This window comes from Salmo salar, chromosome 05 (assembly GCF_965601325.2).
Source record: "Salmo salar chromosome 05, fSalSal1, whole genome shotgun sequence".
NCBI classification, from domain to species: Eukaryota; Metazoa; Chordata; class Actinopteri; order Salmoniformes; family Salmonidae; genus Salmo; species Salmo salar.
The window spans coordinates 58,765,440-58,783,517 of NC_138295.1; the positions used below are offsets into that span (position 1 = coordinate 58,765,440).

Here is an 18,078-nt window from a genome sequence, read left to right on the forward strand (position 1 = left end):
TGGCTCCCTATGGTGAAGCATGGTGGTGGTAGCATCATGCTGTGGGGATGTTTTTCAGCGGCAAGGACTGGGAGACTAGTCAGGATTGAGGGAAAGATGAGCGGCGCAAGGTACAGAGAGATCCTTGATGAAAACCTGCTCAGGACCTCAGACTGGGTTGAAGGTTCCCCTAACAAGACAACAACCCTAAGCACACAGCCAAGACAATGCAGGAGTGGCTTCGGGACAAGTCTCTGAATGTCCTTCAGTTGCCCAGCCAGAGCCCGGTCTTGAACCCGATCAAACATCTCTGGAGACCTGAAAATAGCTGTGCATCGATGCTCCCCATCCAATCTGACAGAGCTTGAGAGGATCTGCAGAGAATGGGAGAAACTCCCCAAAAGCATGTGCCAAGCTTGTAGCATCATACCCAAGAAGAACAGAGGCTGTAATCACTGCCAAAAGGTGCTTCAACAAAGTACTGAGTAAAGGGTCTGAATACTGATATAAATGTGATATTTATTTTTATAACGTTTTAAACATGTCTATAAACCTATTTTTGCTTTGACAATATGGGGTATTGCATAGATTGTTTTTTCCCCCAACCTCATCAATGTAATTCATTTTATAATAAGGCTGTAACGTAACAAAATGGGAAAAAAGTCAAGGGGTCTGAATACTTTCTGAATGCACTGTAGTAGAGGCAATGTATCACTAATCCTTCATCTGACCATAACCAAGCACCCTCGGAATGTATGAGCTTGCACTGTTCCTTTAACACCAAATTCCATTGGCTTTTCAAATGAGAGATTACCATGTTATTTTTGCAATAACTAAACACTATTCAAAGTAGAAGCATGGACAACAGAACTGTAAAAAAAAGTACTTCGATTTGTAGCTATTGTGGTACACTGTACTGTAGTTCCATATTAAAAGGTGAATTGGATTAAGGTGAAATCCATGTTTTTAAGGCACTGTTTATGCATTATATTTGAGGGATAGCCTACTATATTTCAGGAGATTAGCTAAGCAGTGGAGTATCCTACGGAGAGTAATAAAATATGACATTACATATTGTTTCATTGTTTTTCTTTATTTTCATATTTGCACAGATAACTTAATCAGGAACCAAAAAAAATATACCAGACAATAAAGTACTAAAAATCTGAAATAGAAATCCCCCCCCCCCACACGGCTGTGCTCTATGTGGCGTACCGCTTCGTCCACTGTTTGGCTGTTCTATCATGCTCGGCTCTGTTTGTCGTGTACTGGGTGGCGATGCTTCCAACCAGGGGATCAGCTGAAAGTGAAAAACAACATGAGGGAAATAACAGTTAGAGGGTGGTGAATCTTGAAACAATTACTTTGCTCAAAGTGATGAATTCTAAGAATTTTTAACTACTTCTGAGTTAAGCCAGCTTATAGTGGTATCATAAGGAATTATAAATGCAATATAAGGCATTGTATGTGGGCCTCAAAGTGATACCCATAATAAAAAATAAAAAGTAATCCATATCTGAGCACAAAATTACACCAAAGAAATGGACCGGTATTTGTTATTTACCATGTTACCAGCAGATTTAATTTGACCCTTCTCAGGAGTCAGGAATACTAATATTTGTTCTGGTATCATATTTCCAGCCTGGGACAGGTGCAGATCTGAAGAGAAACAAGTAAAAGGGGACAAGGAAGCCAGTTAGGCTCCCCGATGGATATCTTACCTGGGTTACAGTCTGTGAGCAGAGAGCAGATGGACAGTAGCACCTTGGAGATCGTGAGGGCGGGGCTCCAGTTGTCCTTCAGGATGTCCAGACAGATCACCCCCTGACTGTTGATGTTACAGTGGTAGATCCTCGTCCGAAACGTTACCTTGAGGAAAAACAAAAGTACAAAACGTACATGCTATAGGCATATTTAACATAACAAGGCTAGAGACTCTAGATCAAAATCTATACGGAACAAAAATATAAACTCAACATGTAAAGTGTTGGGGTGAAATAAAAGATCCCAGACATTCTCCATATGCACAAAAGCTTATTTTGTTGGTTTACATCCCTGTTAGTGAGCATTGCTCCTTTGCCAAGATAATCAATCCACCTGACAGGTGTGGCATATCAAGAAGCTGACTAAACAGCATGATCATTATTACACAGGTGCACCTTGTGCTGGGGACAATAAAAGGCCACTAAAATGTGCAGAATGTTCACCAGAGCTGTTGCCAGAGAATTGAATGTTCATTTCTCTACCATAAATTGCCTCCAACGTCGTTTTAGAGAATTTGGCAGTACGTCCAACCGGGCCTCACAACCGAAACCACATGTAACCATGCCAGCCCAGGGCCTCCACATCCTGCTTCTTAAAAATAAAACATGCATTTAACCTTTATTTAACTAGGCAAGTCAGTTAAAAATGAATTCTTATTTACAATGACGGCCTACACCGGCCAAACCCGGATGACGCTGGGCCAATTGTGATACAGCCTGGATTCAAACCAGGGTGTCTGTAGTGACACCTCTAGCACTGAGACGCAGTGCCTTAGACCGCTGTGCCACTCGGGAGCCCTATGGGATCATCTGAGACCAGCCACCATGACAGCTGATGAAACTGAGAAGTATCAGTCTCTAATGAGGCCCTTTGTGGGGAAAAACCTATTCTGATTGGCTGCGCCCCTACCCAGTCATGTGAAATTCCTAGATTAAGGCCTAATGATTTTATTTCAATTGACTGATTTCCTTATATGAATTGTAACTCAGTAAAATCATTGAAGTTGTATCATGTTGAGTTTATATTTCTGCCTGCCACAAGGAGTCGCTAGAGTGCGATGACCCAAGTAAAACCTCACCCCCGCCAAACCCTCCCCTAACCCAGACAACCCTGGGCCAATTGTGCGCCGCCCTATGGGACTCCCGGGAACGAACCTCAGGCTGTAGCGATGCAGTGCCTTAGACCGCTGCGCCACTCGGGAGGCCCTATACAACAGGCTTTTAAAGGACCAAAGAGTTTTGTCTGCTTCGTGTTTTCATTTTTGCCAAGGAAAAGTTGCAATACTGGTATCGTCCCTGACTTAATTCAAGCGTCAACTACTGAGGCTCAATGTGGGTCTAACCTATATTTACAGAATCATTTCAACACACAAGGCAGAAAATATCTAAATGTGAAAGAAAAAAATCACATCCACAGACTGTTCTGGCACCCAAGTGGAGGTATCCAATGCCCTCTGTTGGTTAATGAGAGTACTTCAACATGTTAACCTGTTAGGGCTAGGGGGCAGTATTGACACGGCTGGATAAAAAACATACCCGATTTAATCTGGTTACCACCCCTACCCAGTAACTAGAATATGCATATACTTATTACATATGGATAGAAAACACCCTACATTTTCTAAAACTGTTTGAATGGTGTCTGTGAGTATAACAGAACTCAAATGGCAGGTCAAAACCTGAGAGATTCCTTTACAGGAAGTGGCCTGTCTGACCATTTCTTGAACTTCTTTTCCATCTCTATCATTTACTAAGGATCTCTGCTCTAACGTGACACTTCCCACGTCGTCCATAGGCGCTCAGAGCCCGGGAAAAAACAGAATGTCGTCATTCCAGCCCCAGGCTGAAACACATTATCGCCTTTCTCAAGTGGCCGATCAAGGGACACTGGGCTTATGCGCGTGACCCCGACCGCCCCCGCCTTTGGGATTTTTTCCTCTGTTTGCCGAAAAGGAGATTCCCTGTCGGAATATTATCGCTTTTCTACGAGAAAAATGTCGTAAAAATTGATTTTAAACAGCGGTTGACATGCTTCGAAGTACGGTAATGGAATATTTAGAATTTTATTGTCACGAATTGCGCCATGCGCGCGACACTTCTTTACTATTTCGGATAGTGTCTGGAACGCACGAACAAAACGCCGCTATTCGGATATAACGATGGATTATTTTGGACCAAACCAACATTTGTTATTGAAGTAGCAGTCCTGGGTGTGCATTCTGACGAAGACAACAAAAGGTAATCAAACTTTTATAATAGTAAATATGATTATGGTGAGTGCTAAACTTGCCGGGTGTCTAAATAGCGAGCCCGTGATGCCTGGGCTATGTACTTAGAATATTGCAAAATGTGCTTTCACCAAAAAGCTATTTTAAAATCAGACATATCGAGTGCATAGAGGAGGTCTGCATCTATAATTCTTAAAATAATTGTTATGCTTTTTGTGAACGTTTATCGTGAGTAATTTAGTAAAATGTTAGCGAATTCCCCGGAAGTTTGCGGGGGGTATGCTAGTTCTGAACGTCACATGCTAATGTAAAAAGCTGGTTTTTGATATAAATATGAACTTGATTGAACAAAACATGCATGTATTGTATAACATAATGTCCTAGGGTTGTCATCTGATGAAGATCATCAAAGGTGAGTGCTGCATTTAGCTGTCTTCTGGGTTTTGGTGACATTATATGCTGGCTTGAAAAATGGGTGTCTGATTATTTCTGGCTTGGTACTCTGCTGACATAATCTAATGTTTTGCTTTCGTTGTAAAGACTTTTTGAAATCGGACAGTGTGGTTAGATTAACGAGAGTCTTGTCTTTAAATGGCTGTAAAATAGTCATATGTTTGAGAAATTGAAGTAATAGGATTTTTAAGGTTTTGAAAATCGCGCCACAGGCTGGCAGTGGCTGTTACGTAGGTGGGACGCAAGCGCAAGCGTCCCACCTAGCCCATAGAGGTTAACAGGGAAATCCTGTCAAAATGCAGGGATGGTAAGTACCTGTACATATGCTGCCGGCTGTGCCTGCTGTGTTCTAGAAACTGGAGGAAAATAAGTCATCCTCATTTCCCCATTCTCAAAGAGAAATTCCATATTGTAATGAAATTATCAAATGTGACAAAACAATCCAAATATAATACAATTTCATTTGAGCAAATTTTTATGAAACGTTTGGATGTGTTTTTAGCACATGGAATTAAACTAGCGAACTAACTAGTGAGCTAACTAGCCAAGCTACAAGCTATGTTTCAAATTGGATATTTAGTTAGTGTTTGTTATGTATCAAATTGCATAGGCTACCTTACAGTCCCCCCTCCTTCTCTGGCAATGACCCGACTCGTACTGGCAAACACACACAAAATATGCACATATGGAGGCACACATGCAAATAGCTCTCTTGCATCTGGAAAATGAGTCTCGTTTTTTTGTTTTCTTTTTCGCTGTGGTGGCAACAATTTAGCAGCAGCACAATATGACAAACACTGTGATCATCGCCGCTCAAATTTTTTGCTGTGTATAGCCTGAAGAACACGCAAATTAATGCTAAGTAAATCTGTCCCATTTATTGCGTGGGACTAAACCAAGATGACCATTTTGTAGTGTAGTGACTGGTAGCTGACGATTGCCCAGTACCTTGGGTGGTTTGAAGGGGTAGTCGGGTGTGAAGGCGATGTCCAGGAAAAAGACCCCTCCCTCGTAAACAGAGCCCGGTGGTCCCAGGATGGTTGACCTCCACTCATAAATGTTGTCTCCTTTGGGACCAGCGCTGGAATTAAATGAGATAAAAAGTTACAGATTATGTTATACTATTAGCCTGGCCACAGATCTGTAAGTGCTTTAGCCAACTCCTTTGTCGTTACCCACCCGGAAAACCAAAGGAGAAGTGTCCCTAATTGGTGTAAACTGGACCACGTTCTTTGTTATTGTTATGGCTCAGGTCGCTTGTGTGTGTACTTCATCTCATTTCCACAAGGGACAAATAACTTAAAGCGGCAATCAGCAGTTGAAAAAATTACAAAGCATTCTCCCCACCCATTTAGGTAAAAAGCTGAGGGAGAGGGCTAGAGAAATGTAACCGCTCAAATTCATAGACAGATATATATATATATATATATAGTTCTGATGGGGTACAACAGTTGAACTAAGCTCATAAGGTTATAGAATAAGTTATGGGTACATTTATTTAATTTAGAAGTCCCAAACTAGATTAATCGATTGTCCCTTTAAAACTACTGCACCTGCAAAAATGTTGTCTGAAACTGTTTAGAGCCTATTATCCCTTGGGTTTGTACTCACATGGTGACCACACAGCTTTATATTGCTTGAGAGAACAGTACATTCTCTCTCAAGCTTCACAGAAGAAACCTCCATTCACAACCAATCCCTGATGACGTGCCTCTGTACCGCAACCCACATTGATTTCCTCAGAGCAGATCAGCCTTCATCCTTGGTACATGCTGAACACGTAGTGGAAATTATCTAGGGAGTGATGACTACAAGGCTGATCCAACACAATGTGGGAGATGTAAAATTCTGCTTCATGTAGATTTCTAAACACCAGCAGCATTTTAAGTCAAAACATTTTGATCAAAATAGAAGGTGCAGCTTTATTTTATCAGCATATGGGACAACATGAGAAATCAGAAAGTAACGCAAGCCTTTATGAATAAGTGGTAAAAATCATTATTGTTTGGAGAGTCGCCTGTAGGTATTGACCATGGCAATACGCAAGACACTGGGGGCGGATTGGAAAAGAGAAGATGAGCTCAAATAAAAACAACCTGCAGTTTGGCGGAGGGTCCAGCGTGATATCTGCCAGCTCTTTCTGAATCCTGCAGAAACAAACATGCCTTCAGATCAATCATTGATTGCCCAGCCATACCTTACACATCTTTGTTTTCTCAGCCATGGACTTCCAAAGGTAAAAAAAATTAAAAATGGCACAGATATTTTGGTCCAATACAGTGAGGCTAGAATATTTTGAAACACAAATAAAGCACAGAGAATATCTTAGTGCTAGCTACAATCATCTAGGAGATTAACCCACCCCTCTGACTAAATGTCACATTGTTGGTGTTGTGTGTAACAACCAGCCAATATTTCATGAGGTTTGGGTGTGTTACCTCTTTGCGCTGGTGGATAGCAGCTTGGAGGTCTTGCTCATACTGGCTTTGGTCTCTCGTTTCTTGCAAGGTGTGTCCTTCGGTTTGTTTTGATTGGAGGAAGAAGACGAAGAGCTAGTGCTGACACACGAATCCTTATCCGACATACCGGTTTGGACAAGAAATTAGAAGGAACCTACAATGCGATTGTGACGCAGCAGTTGAAGAAAAAAAAGCAGTAGCTTTGACAAATGAAATTGCTTTCAAGCCATTGCAAAATTAAATAATGTTACAGTTATGACAGAGCACCTTTGACGTTCTAGGAAAAATAGCTACCTCAACATAGCTTGCGGAGATTACCTAAAAACAAGCCACTTCAACACAGCTATGACTGGAAGTGACTTTTTCGTAGCAGGTTAGGAGAACATACGCAGTAGGTTAGGAGAATTAACATAGCTGGTTAGGATAATTAGGTTAAGGTTAGGAAAAGGTTTAGTGAAAATGCTCTCATAACATGCTAGGAAAAGTTATTTCCGGTCATAGCTGTATCGAAGTGGCATGTTTTTAGGGGGTGCCTAGGCTTAACGGAGATGCCAACAACCTGATGCATCTGGTTTTCGGGGATACAGCTTATTCAACCTAGCTTCCTTTTCTGCTGAAAACCAGATGTGGGAAGTGCACTCAGGCGTTTTATTTTACACCTGCTACGTTAGGTTACGGCAGAGGTTTCCAACAATTTTCGGTTACTGTACCACCAACAGAATTTTGCTCTGCCCAGAGTATCCCCTCATGTGCATTTTACCAGTAGGCCTATGGTCTCATGAGTCTTTAAGTACCCTCTGTGGTTAGGCCAAGTATCCCTGGTTGGGAACCACTGGGTTAGGGAGTCCCATACAGCTTGCTGCTTGGCTAGTGCTCAGTTGAAATAAAGGTAATTGGCTAGCTGCCACCCCCATCCCTGCTCTGGCAATAATGTTGTGATTATGGATGGTTGAGCAAACAATGTTGGACAGCCCTGATATGGCAAGCCTCCATTATTCCCCAAATGTAATAGATCATGAATGATGTGAAAATATAGCTAATTTACCGTCAGCTAATACTAAAAGCTCCCAGAAGGAACAAATGGATCCATGGTGGTGAACAACAGCTAGTTAGTCTGTGCGGCCAACCACCATTTGATGGGAACATTCTCGGGCCTTCTTCACAATAATTAATGTTAGCGAATATCTCTGGTCTGGAGTTACTTGCTATAGCCTATTCGCTCCGGGAGACCTGAAACGTTAAGACAATGATCTCACACATTGATTTGTGTGTAAATTACAGTTCTCCCGGAGCAAAGAGGCGATAGCAGTTTGCTAGTGAGTTCGCCTACAGTAGTTTACGTTTGCAATTGCTTGTGCCAAGTCAAGCTGGTTGGACTAGGTTTTGTTAACTAGGTGGACATTAACAGCTGGCTACATAACCATCTAGCTAGCTAGTTAACGCTAGTCAAACGTCCGACCTGCTGATTTTCTCGCCCCCCGTTATTAGCCGACAGTTTGACTGCCCAGACCTTAGCCAACGTTAAGCTAGAAAGTTGGCAAAAATACTGTAGTTACATCAACGTTTACGCCCACCTCAACCTTTCAACATTCTGAGATATTTAACTTAGCTAACGTTAGTTGGCTAGCTATTTGGCAAACAACGTTACACCATAGTGAAACTAGCTTAGTTACTACTAGCTTGAGCTAGCTAACGTTAGATTTATTTCCTGAGCCAGGCAGTGTCACCACAAATGTGTCTGTTGAGTCGTTAACTAGCCGTCTTTTCCAATACAAAACAAGTTGAATACACTCAGAGAACTTCAATAAATGTTATAGCTCATGAGACATATTCAATATTAAAAGTAACGTCAGCCAAGTTGCAAATTACCTCCTTTGTGTCTGGATCTCCCCACTGCCTGAGCTCGTGCAAATCGCCTTCTGTGGAACGGAAGTGCCGCGGGTGCAGTGGAATCATAATTGCGCACTCACAATAATGAAGGCAAATCGGCGCACAGAGATCATTCAACATTAGGCCATCGTAGACTGATATGACATTTTGATATCATACATTTTAAAAAAAATGCACGAAAAAGCACATGTCGGATGAGGGCCAAGATAAAATTTGGAGTATCACTGAATATGGGGTCACCAAGTCAGGGTGTGTGCGAAGTTCATATATGCAGAAGGCAGATAGGTTCAGAGATGAACATCTTAACGCCTGTCACCAACCACAGGGGGTTCACAGTTACAGAACAGAAAAGTATAATCACAAGCCAACCAGTGTTGTATTGGGTGCTTCATTAATACAAGTGCACAACAAACCACCCTGCCATGCCAGAGTAGCCAGTAAATGTACAAGTCCTGCCTCTTTCACAAGCAGACCTATATTTCTGTGGTCTGCCTCAAAAGCGTTTGAAAAAATACATACAGTACAAACAAAACCAGAGAGCATAGAAGAGCATGACATGTCAATTGATGCAAATCTTCCTCCTGTTCCATGCAGATACCATTGATGACTGGAATAGGAAATTAAAAAACACACAATAACCTAGAGTAAAGTAAAAAGAGGATATAATCTGCATTTTGTTCCTGGAGCCACTATGAAAACAAGGATACATACTGTATAGTTGAGGGACAATGCTCATCAGAATAATAGTCTTTTTTCAATACAATAATTCCAACATTCAGATATTGGAAAATAAAATCCCAATCTACTCTTTGTATAAAAAAAAGAAGCTTTCAAGTCAACAAGGAACAAAGGACAGTTCTTTACAAAGAAAAGGTAGATACAAAGTTTGGGGGGGAGGGGGAGAATTACAGGTATACCATTGCACTTAGTGAGTGTGCTTTGAAAGGCTGGGGAGAGAGGTAGAGAAGTACAGTGGGGGGGGGAAAGGGTAACAGTGGAAAAGTCAGACGGGGATCTATGTGGCGTATCTCTTCGTCCACTGCTTGGCTATTCTGTCATGTTCCGTTCTGTTGGTCAGGTATTGTGTGGCAATGCTCCCCACCAGAGGGTCCGCTGCAATGACAAAAAAAAAGGATGCAGATCAAAGCATACATTAATGAATAGAATTTCACAGGTGTATGGTTTTTGGACTCAGAGAGAGTTTAGAGCATATTATTACATTGTATTAAAAGATGAATAAGGGCTTCTTTTTTTAAAGATCATTTAAATTACATCAACAGGTTCAACAGCAACAGAGCTACTGTCCCTGGGGAAGGGAACGCTGGAACACCACTAGAAGAGCTGCAGACAGTCACCATCTCTGTGTGTAGATGTTTCATGCTGTGAGTCTACACTATCTACACAGAGATGGTGATCATGTTTCATGCTGTGAGTCTACACTATCTACACAGAGATGGTGATCATGTTTCATGCTGTGAGTCTACACTATCTACATGAGAGATGGTGATAATTCGTCATGTGGTGAGTTTACACTACTGCCATCTGTGTGTAGATAGTGTCAACTCAAATGTAATTTAAAAATCAGTCATGAATCACCAACTGAATTGAGAACACTGCAGCTTATGATGTGGACATTGACAGGTCTCTTACCTGGGTTACAGTCTGTGAGCAGAGAGCAGATGGACAGCAGCACCTTGGAGATGGTGAGGGCGGGGCTCCAGTTGTCCTTCAGGATGTCCAGACAGATCACCCCCTGACTGTTGATGTTACAGTGGTAGATCCTTGTCCGAAATGTTACCTGGCGAGTAAAGGAAAATACAGCATTTATACACTGCTCAAAAAAATAAAGGGAACACTTAAACAACACAATGTAACTCCAAGTCAATCACACTTCTGTGAAATCAAACTGTCCACTTAGGAAGCAACACTGATTGACAATACATTTCACCTGCTGTTGTTCAAATGGAATAGACAACAGGTGGAAATTATAGGCAATTAGCAAGACACCCCCAATAAAGGAGTGGTTCTGCAGGTGGGGACCACAGACCACTTCTCAGTTCCTATGCTTCCTGGCTGATGTTTTGGTCACTTTTGAATGCTGGCGGTGCTTTCACTCTAGTGGTAGCATGAGACGGAGTCTACAACCCACACAAGTGGCTCAGGTAGTGCAGCTCATCCAGGATGGCACATCAATGCGAGCTGTGGCAAGAAGGTTTGCTGTGTCTGTCAGCGTAGTGTCCAGAGCATGGAGGCGCTACCAGGAAACAGGCCAGTACATCAGGAGACGTGGAGGAGGCCGTAGGAGGGCAACAACCCAGCAGCAGGACTGCTACCTCCGCCTTTGTGTAAGGAGGAGCAGGAGAAGCACTGCCAGAGCCCTGCAAACTGACCTCCAGCAGGCCACAAATGCGCATGTGTCTGCTCAAACGGTCAGAAACAGACTCCATGAGGGTGGTATGAGGGCCTGACGTCCACAGGTGGGGGTTGTGCTTACAGCCCAACACCGTGCAGGACGTTTGGCATTTGCCAGAGAACACCAAGATTGGCAAATTCGCCACTGGCGCCCTGTGCTCTTCACAGATGAAAGCAGGTTCACACTGAGCACATGACAGCCGTGACAGATTCTGGAGACGCCGTGGAGAACGTTCTGCTGCTTGCAACATCCTCCAGCATGACAGGTTTGGCGGTGGGTCAGTCATGGTGTGGGGTGGCATTTCTTTGGGGGGCCGCACAGCCCTCCATGTGCTCGCCAGAGGTAGCCTGACTGCCATTAGGTACCGAGATGAGATCCTCAGACCCCTTGTGAGACCATATGCTGGTGCGGTTGGCCCTGGGTTCCTCCTAATGCAAGACAATGCTAGACCTCATGTGGCTGGAGTGTGTCAGCAGTTCCTGCAAGAGGAAGGCATTGATGCTATGGACTGGCCCGCCCGTTCCCCAGACCTGAATCCAATTGAGCACATCTGGGACACCATGTCTCGCTCCATCCACCAACGCCACGTTGCACCACAGACTGTCCAGGAGTTGGCGGATGCTTTAGTCCAGGTCTGGGAGGAGATCCCTCAGGAGACCATCCGCCACCTCATCAGGAGCATGCCCAGGCATTGTAGGGAGGTCATACAGGCACGTGGAGGCCACACACACTACTGAGCCTCATTTTGACTTGTTTTAAGGACATTACATCAAAGTTGGATCAGCCTGTAGTGTGGTTTTCCACAAATTTTGAGTGTGACTCCAAATCCAGACCTCCATGGGTTGATAAATTGGATTTCCATTGATTATTTTTGTGTGATTTTGTTGTCAGCACATTCAACTATGTAAAGAAAAAAGTATTTAATAAGATTATTTCTTTCATTCAGATCTAGGATGTGTTTAAGTGTTCCCTTTATTTTTTTGAGCAGTATAGTTTAGAACCCTGCTTCAGCAGCAATACTGGCAGTGGAATAGTCTAAATTGGACAAAATAAAATGTAACAAACAGCAATATGTAATTTCTTTGTTGAGAAGATGGTGACAACCCTTATAACACGGCTGCAGAGTTTTGATATACCATAAAAAAATACCAGAATTTTCATTTGCCTTCTAATTTCCTTAGGCTTTGATATAGCCAACAGGGGGCAGCATGGTGCATTTACCAATATGAAGAAAACCTTTATAATTGTCATGAAATGCCCCAGAAAAAAAACATCCCTATCTCACTATAACCGTTACATATTAGTTTGAGAGGAAAACAATCATTCCTATAAGACTTTCACAGGGATTCAAATAAGGGGTCAAAATTACTTTATTTGGTTTCAAATGTGCTTACGTCAAACCTTTGTACAACAAACATCCACACAAACGTCCCTGTTAAGTTTACTACAGTGTTTCTGATTAACCGTGAGTCTGACATCTGTTTAGGCCGGACACCTGACACCGGTCCAGTCCTCCAATCACCAACATCTAGACAGACTGACCCTGACCTTGCAGAGGAAACTTCTAATGAGCCTTGGCATTTTGAACACACCGAGAACAGGACATTATAAATAACCCCAGAATGGTGCACTCTCTGCCCCACTAACCCTAACAACCAAATCTTATACTTCCAATCTGTCCAACAAGCTTGTCAAACTGGAGTTTCAGTTAGGGGCTTGAAAAAAGCTCTGGTACGAGTCTATAGTATACAGCAAAACTCCAATGGCGCATGTATCATGTGCTATAGTGACGGAAGGACTGGCTACAGATCACAGTGGGACAAAACACTTGAGCCCTCTGGCTACACTGAGCAGAGCTTGAGCCTGTGGATTTGTTTGAGTCTGCTGTCAAACAGTAGAGCTGGTTCTTACACAGCTCAGAGAGAAACAGAGACAAAAAGAGAGAATGAAAGAAGGGGGGAGGAAACAGACAAAATGAGAGAGAGAGATGGAGTCAGAACTCAAAATGAAAGCAAGTGAGAGGAAAATTGGGTTCTAAGAAGCACAAAGAGATATCCAAAAGCACATTTCATACACTTGATAATGACATCCACTCAACAACTGAAAATACTCCACAGGGTACATTTCATGAAAAGGCTAATAAAGAATGAATTGAAAATATGAACTGGTAAAGGCTTGAAGGAGCACACCAGATTTCCAGAAAATCATGTTAGCTGTTGAAATTACATTAAAGCAAGAGTTCTCCACAGAGGAAGAGAGCAGCACAATGGCACTAAAGCTATAAACCATTTGTGGTCAGTGTGGCGGTGGGTGCTGACCTTGGGTGGTTTGAAGGGGTAGTCGGGTGTGAAGGCGATGTCCAGGAAAAAGACTCCTCCCTCGTAAACAGAGCCCGGTGGTCCCAGGATGGTTGACCTCCACTCATAGATGTTGTCTCCTTTGGGACCAGCGCTGAAATAGAAACATGTCAATATGTTTAGCAACTCAGGGAATTGGAATTGACAACCGGCTACTGACAGGGTAGCCTAAAGTAGACAAAGTCTGAGTCCAAGTGAGCAAGAGAGTGAAGAGGAAATACTTGTTTCTGACAAGTTAAAGAAGCAGAGGTTTAGTTAGCCTGAGGTTTAGTTCTGTTCAATGATTATCACTCAAGCTATCTAGGTTGTGCTGCCAAAGCAAATTGAAACATTCTTAAACCCCCCCCCCAAAATGTGCAACATTCAAAGCCTAATATCATCATCCATCCATTGAAATAAACAGTTTGTCAGTTGGATTGAGGAACCTCATTTCACAAATAGAGAACAATAAAAATAAAATAAAAAACGGCAAATTCATACAATATATACACAAAAATGTAATTGTCTCTTGAAGGTCCTTTATTAGATGAGTAGTTATGTTGAATAGGGTGAGGGTCACATCTGTTGGATAGTCTGGTAATTAATGTAATTTCCATATTAAGTCTCCACCCTCCCCCAACAGAAGACTGTCTGGAACACCGACCAGATCTGAAAGCCCAGGACAATGAGGAATTCCTCAGATTTCATGGCATTTCTGTACATGAACTTTAACATCGACCAAACCCACAGGCGCACAAGAGCACACAAACGACTCCACACACACACACACACACACACACACACACACACACACACACACACACACACACACACACACACACACACACACACACACACACACACACACACACACACACACACACACACACACACACACACACACACACACACACACACACACACACACACACACACGACTGCTCACAGACGCTTACACATACTTAGAGATTGGGAGCAGGATTGCAGCAGCACAGAAAATGCATGACTGTCAAAGTCACCAATAGCTTTGTTCATGTTGACAAGCTCTAATAATCTGTGACTGACGTTTCCAAATGGCCATGTCAGAATGAAATGACTAGCAAGTTATGCTTTCTCCACAACATAATAACCTCAAATAGCACAACTTGAGTATCAAACAAGTGTCTGGCTCAGTGCATGCCCATGAGAATGGATCAGTCTCCACAAATAGAATGAAAGGACTAGACACTTCCTCTTTCCTGTAGTGTCAACACATGCAGATTTCACTCATCTTCTTGTTCGAAGCCTTCTTTAATTAGTTCATTATGATCCATTCTTCCCTAGAGACTTGAATATTTTTCAATTGCTTTTTTGTGCCCATAAGAGCAATGCAAATCTGGACTTATCTTGATGAGGCACAAAGGAAATCTGTTTTATACTGATATGATTTGGAAATTACCTAAGCATAGCATCTGGAGACCATGTTGGGCAATATTCATTGCCAGTGCATTGCAACAGGCCAGATGTGGCCTATTAATAGCTAGCTGTAATGAATCTAAGAAATGTTCTGATGTTGCTTAGGTGGGTGAGGTAACCCCTGCACTGTTAATGGAGAAAAATCAGTTGCAACCAGACCGGGAAAACTGTTTTTATGTGGGTGGGGGGAATAAGTTATTTACTCATCTACACATCCCTGCACCAGAGGTAATCTGCAGAATTAATGGGTCATGTTCATGAGGCCCGAAACGGAAAAACGATTAGTAAAATGTGAAGGTTGTATGTGAAATTATCCAATGAGAACTCCTCGTTTTCTTTTTCCGTTGAAAAGGGTTTTGCTACATTGTGCCATTTTGAACACCACACTTTGGCTGTAGGCAATTTCCTTTTCAATACTTACGGAAAATTGCAAATTTAATCAAGCGTCTACATTCAACATGATTCAAGGTGAAAAACTCATTGTAGCTTGATGCAATATAAAAAATATGATACCTCCCACTGTGCCAGATGTGTGATCCTTTTCAAAGCAGCACAGATACAGGGACTCTTTCATGTCCTTTGAGGCCGATCACTTTCGAGCTCAGATGAGATAGATGAGACAGCATGGCAGAGGATCCACTCTACACCACCTCTGTGTAGATCTGACAACACACGGATCTCTGGGTAAAGGCTAAGTCAATAGTTTAAAGTACATGCCACGACTGGAGGTTGCCCGGCAACCCCCCCCCCCACACACACACACACACACCCCCACCAGCAGGGGTTGTGGTGCTTTGTGACGGCTGCCTGAGCGCTGCCTGGGCATTCAGGACCTGACTGACAGTCTCTCATTAGACCAGTGGAGTGGGAGAGCAGGGGAGCACGGTCGAGGCCACAGCATCAGACTGAGACGGAGAGAGGCTGTCTAGGTTTAGGATATCGACTGAATCAGCATCCTGAATGGCTGAGAGGGAAAGGGAGATATTGCTCATCCTTACATCCTGCTTTGGTCATGGGCTGAATAGAGATGTTTTATAGCAGATCCTATTCACCAAGCCCAAAACCATGCAAGGGGTATGATCATTACTGAGCAACTTTAAAATGCACAATGATTTTAATGCTAGTCAAAGGATTGCAATTTAGGATGCCTAAACATTTATAGGGAAAGAATGTGCCTGCGCAAAATCCTACGTCAAGTCACTAGGCGTTAGGAAACAGACAATGCACCAAAATATCTGTTTTTGTCATGTGGCATAATCTAACCCCAGACTGTAATTTCACTGCATCTAGGCCTATAGCTGAATACTGCGATTTCGCAACACTAATAGAGCTCTCCTCGCTCTACTATGGGAAAACTCTTATCCATTAATGCAGACATATCTAGTTTAGTTCAATACACATGACATTAAAACATTGAAATCGCTACGGTTTGCAATAATATCCTCTGTGTGACTCGAGAGTTATAATACATCTGTTGTACATCAGTAGGTTTCTTTGAGTCACTGAGTATTTGGGTCATTTCTTCCAAGAATCTGGGATACATTAGTGTGCGGGTGTCCGTGAGAATCTACCACTAGCCATCCTCTGCGATTACACTCATGTGGGAATGGCTCCGACAGCTGGAGTGCTGCCTCCGCAACAGAACGCAACCAAACAGAATCCCCAAATAAAACCCTTCAGGCCCGATTTACTCTGCTTTCAAACCGCTGTGGAACTCACTTATCTTCTTCGAATTCAAATTTAAAAAAAAACAATGCCAAGCTAAAACATGTTGTTATCTCGTCAGTTAGCTAGGCATGGTCAATTCCTTTTTGACATGATACAACACGCATCTCATGTTTTATCCTTTGATCATGAAATATTCTAAATGGAATAGTACACTGGGAAATCTGGCATACATATGGAAACTGTCAATTAATGGAAGATGGCTATTCATATGACCGCAGAGACAAAACCACTGACATGATCGTCTACATGACGACATGGACAAACCACATACATATCATAATGAACCAAGTTAATTTCGTGTATGCGCTTACATGCACAGAGGACAAAGAACCTATTCTGAAATATGTCTCATTACTGCCTTCATTTTGCTGGACTCCAGAAAGAGTAGCTGCTGCCAAGGCAGCAGCTAATGGGGATCCATAATAAATACAAATGACACCATTACAATATAAAATAGACTAGACTGGCTGACACAAAGGAACCCTTAGAAAATGTCATTTTTATTGCGGCCGTGTACTGCAGGCCTTCTCAATTTATACACCGTTACACTTACACCATTACACACACACACACACACACACACACACACACACACCAAAGTTGTAGTTACTGGAAACTACCCATGTAACAAGCTGTGATCCATAAGTAACGCAGACTAGACATAATTTCCATATATATTGAATGACCTTTCCTTGCAGTGGCTGTGGCTGTGAGAGACTAGTGCACCCTGTGCCCCATTTACCATGGTCTATATTACATGATTCCAGACAATCTAGAGATTGTGCCAACATGCCATAACCTTTATCATATGGTATGGCGATTACAGCAATCTCTGGCAAATCGGTGACCTTCCCTCCCCGGGCTATCTACAGCTCTGGTAGTATCGCCAGCTCTGGTAATTCTCCCTGACATTAGGGAAGAGGTTGAGTTGACGAGCTGATGCAGACAGGTGACCAGCCTGTGTCATGTATCCTACTCATGATGACAGAGACAAGCCCATGACAGTGTTCTACCGCTGCGGACCTCAGTTACAGGGAACATTGCTTGATTGCGTGTGTGTGCGCGACAAAATCCATCAAAACTCAGACCATTCTGGGAGGGCCCATGCCATTCACTTTCAATATTTATGGAATTTAGTGGGGTGTTTTCTGGCAAGCACTCACTGTGTGTAGGAGTGTGTCTGTTCAGCAGAATGTCTAAAATGTTCTCTCTATTCCACCTTTGACATCCGCTGAGCAGTCAGAGACAAGAGAGCACAAAAGGTTATGGGAGTGTAATTTATTCCTCATCGTATTAGCTTGTTGACACAACAAGCTAATAACTGCAGAAGACAGACAGAACACAGAGACAGAAACTATGCCAGCATTTGTAGTT

General features: G+C 42.7%; 2 protein-coding genes across 2 annotated transcripts in view; both read right to left on the reverse strand.

Moving 5' to 3' along the window:
• Window positions 1-1,053: 1,053 nt before the first annotated feature.
• LOC106605267 (ubiquitin-conjugating enzyme E2 E1) lies at window positions 1,054-8,878 on the reverse strand. Its single transcript, XM_014200714.3, has 6 exons — window positions 8,752-8,878; window positions 6,862-7,036; window positions 6,520-6,570; window positions 5,372-5,504; window positions 1,701-1,848; window positions 1,054-1,279 (listed from the first exon to the last, which is right to left on the reverse strand). Exons 2-6 carry the CDS (start codon window positions 7,005-7,007, stop codon window positions 1,182-1,184), a joined length of 576 nt encoding a protein of 191 aa, XP_014056189.1. The 5' UTR covers window positions 7,008-7,036; window positions 8,752-8,878; the 3' UTR covers window positions 1,054-1,181.
• Window positions 8,879-9,650: 772 nt separating this feature from the next.
• LOC106605266 (ubiquitin-conjugating enzyme E2 E2) overlaps window positions 9,651-18,078 on the reverse strand; it is a 33,062-nt gene continuing 24,634 nt past the window's right edge. Inside the window, exons 4-6 of the mRNA XM_014200713.3 lie at window positions 13,504-13,636; window positions 10,423-10,570; window positions 9,651-9,885 (exon numbers count right to left, since the gene is read on the reverse strand). Coding sequence (XP_014056188.1) covers window positions 9,788-9,885; window positions 10,423-10,570; window positions 13,504-13,636 — 379 coding nt within the window. The 3' untranslated portion in view covers window positions 9,651-9,787. The remainder of the gene's footprint in view (window positions 9,886-10,422; window positions 10,571-13,503; window positions 13,637-18,078) is intronic.

Bases quoted from the DNA above. Each gene is read 5' to 3' on its own strand.
- LOC106605267 (XM_014200714.3), bottom strand. From the start codon at position 7,007: ATGTCGGATAAGGATTCGTGTGTCAGCACTAGCTCTTCGTCTTCTTCC. The intron at 5,505-6,519 runs GTTGTTTTTATT...ATTTAATTCCAG, and splicing joins GACCCTCCGCCAAACTGCAG to CGCTGGTCCCAAAGGAGACA. The intron at 1,849-5,371 runs GTACTGGGCAAT...TTTTTCCTCAAG, and splicing joins ACCCCTTCAAACCACCCAAG to GTAACGTTTCGGACGAGGAT.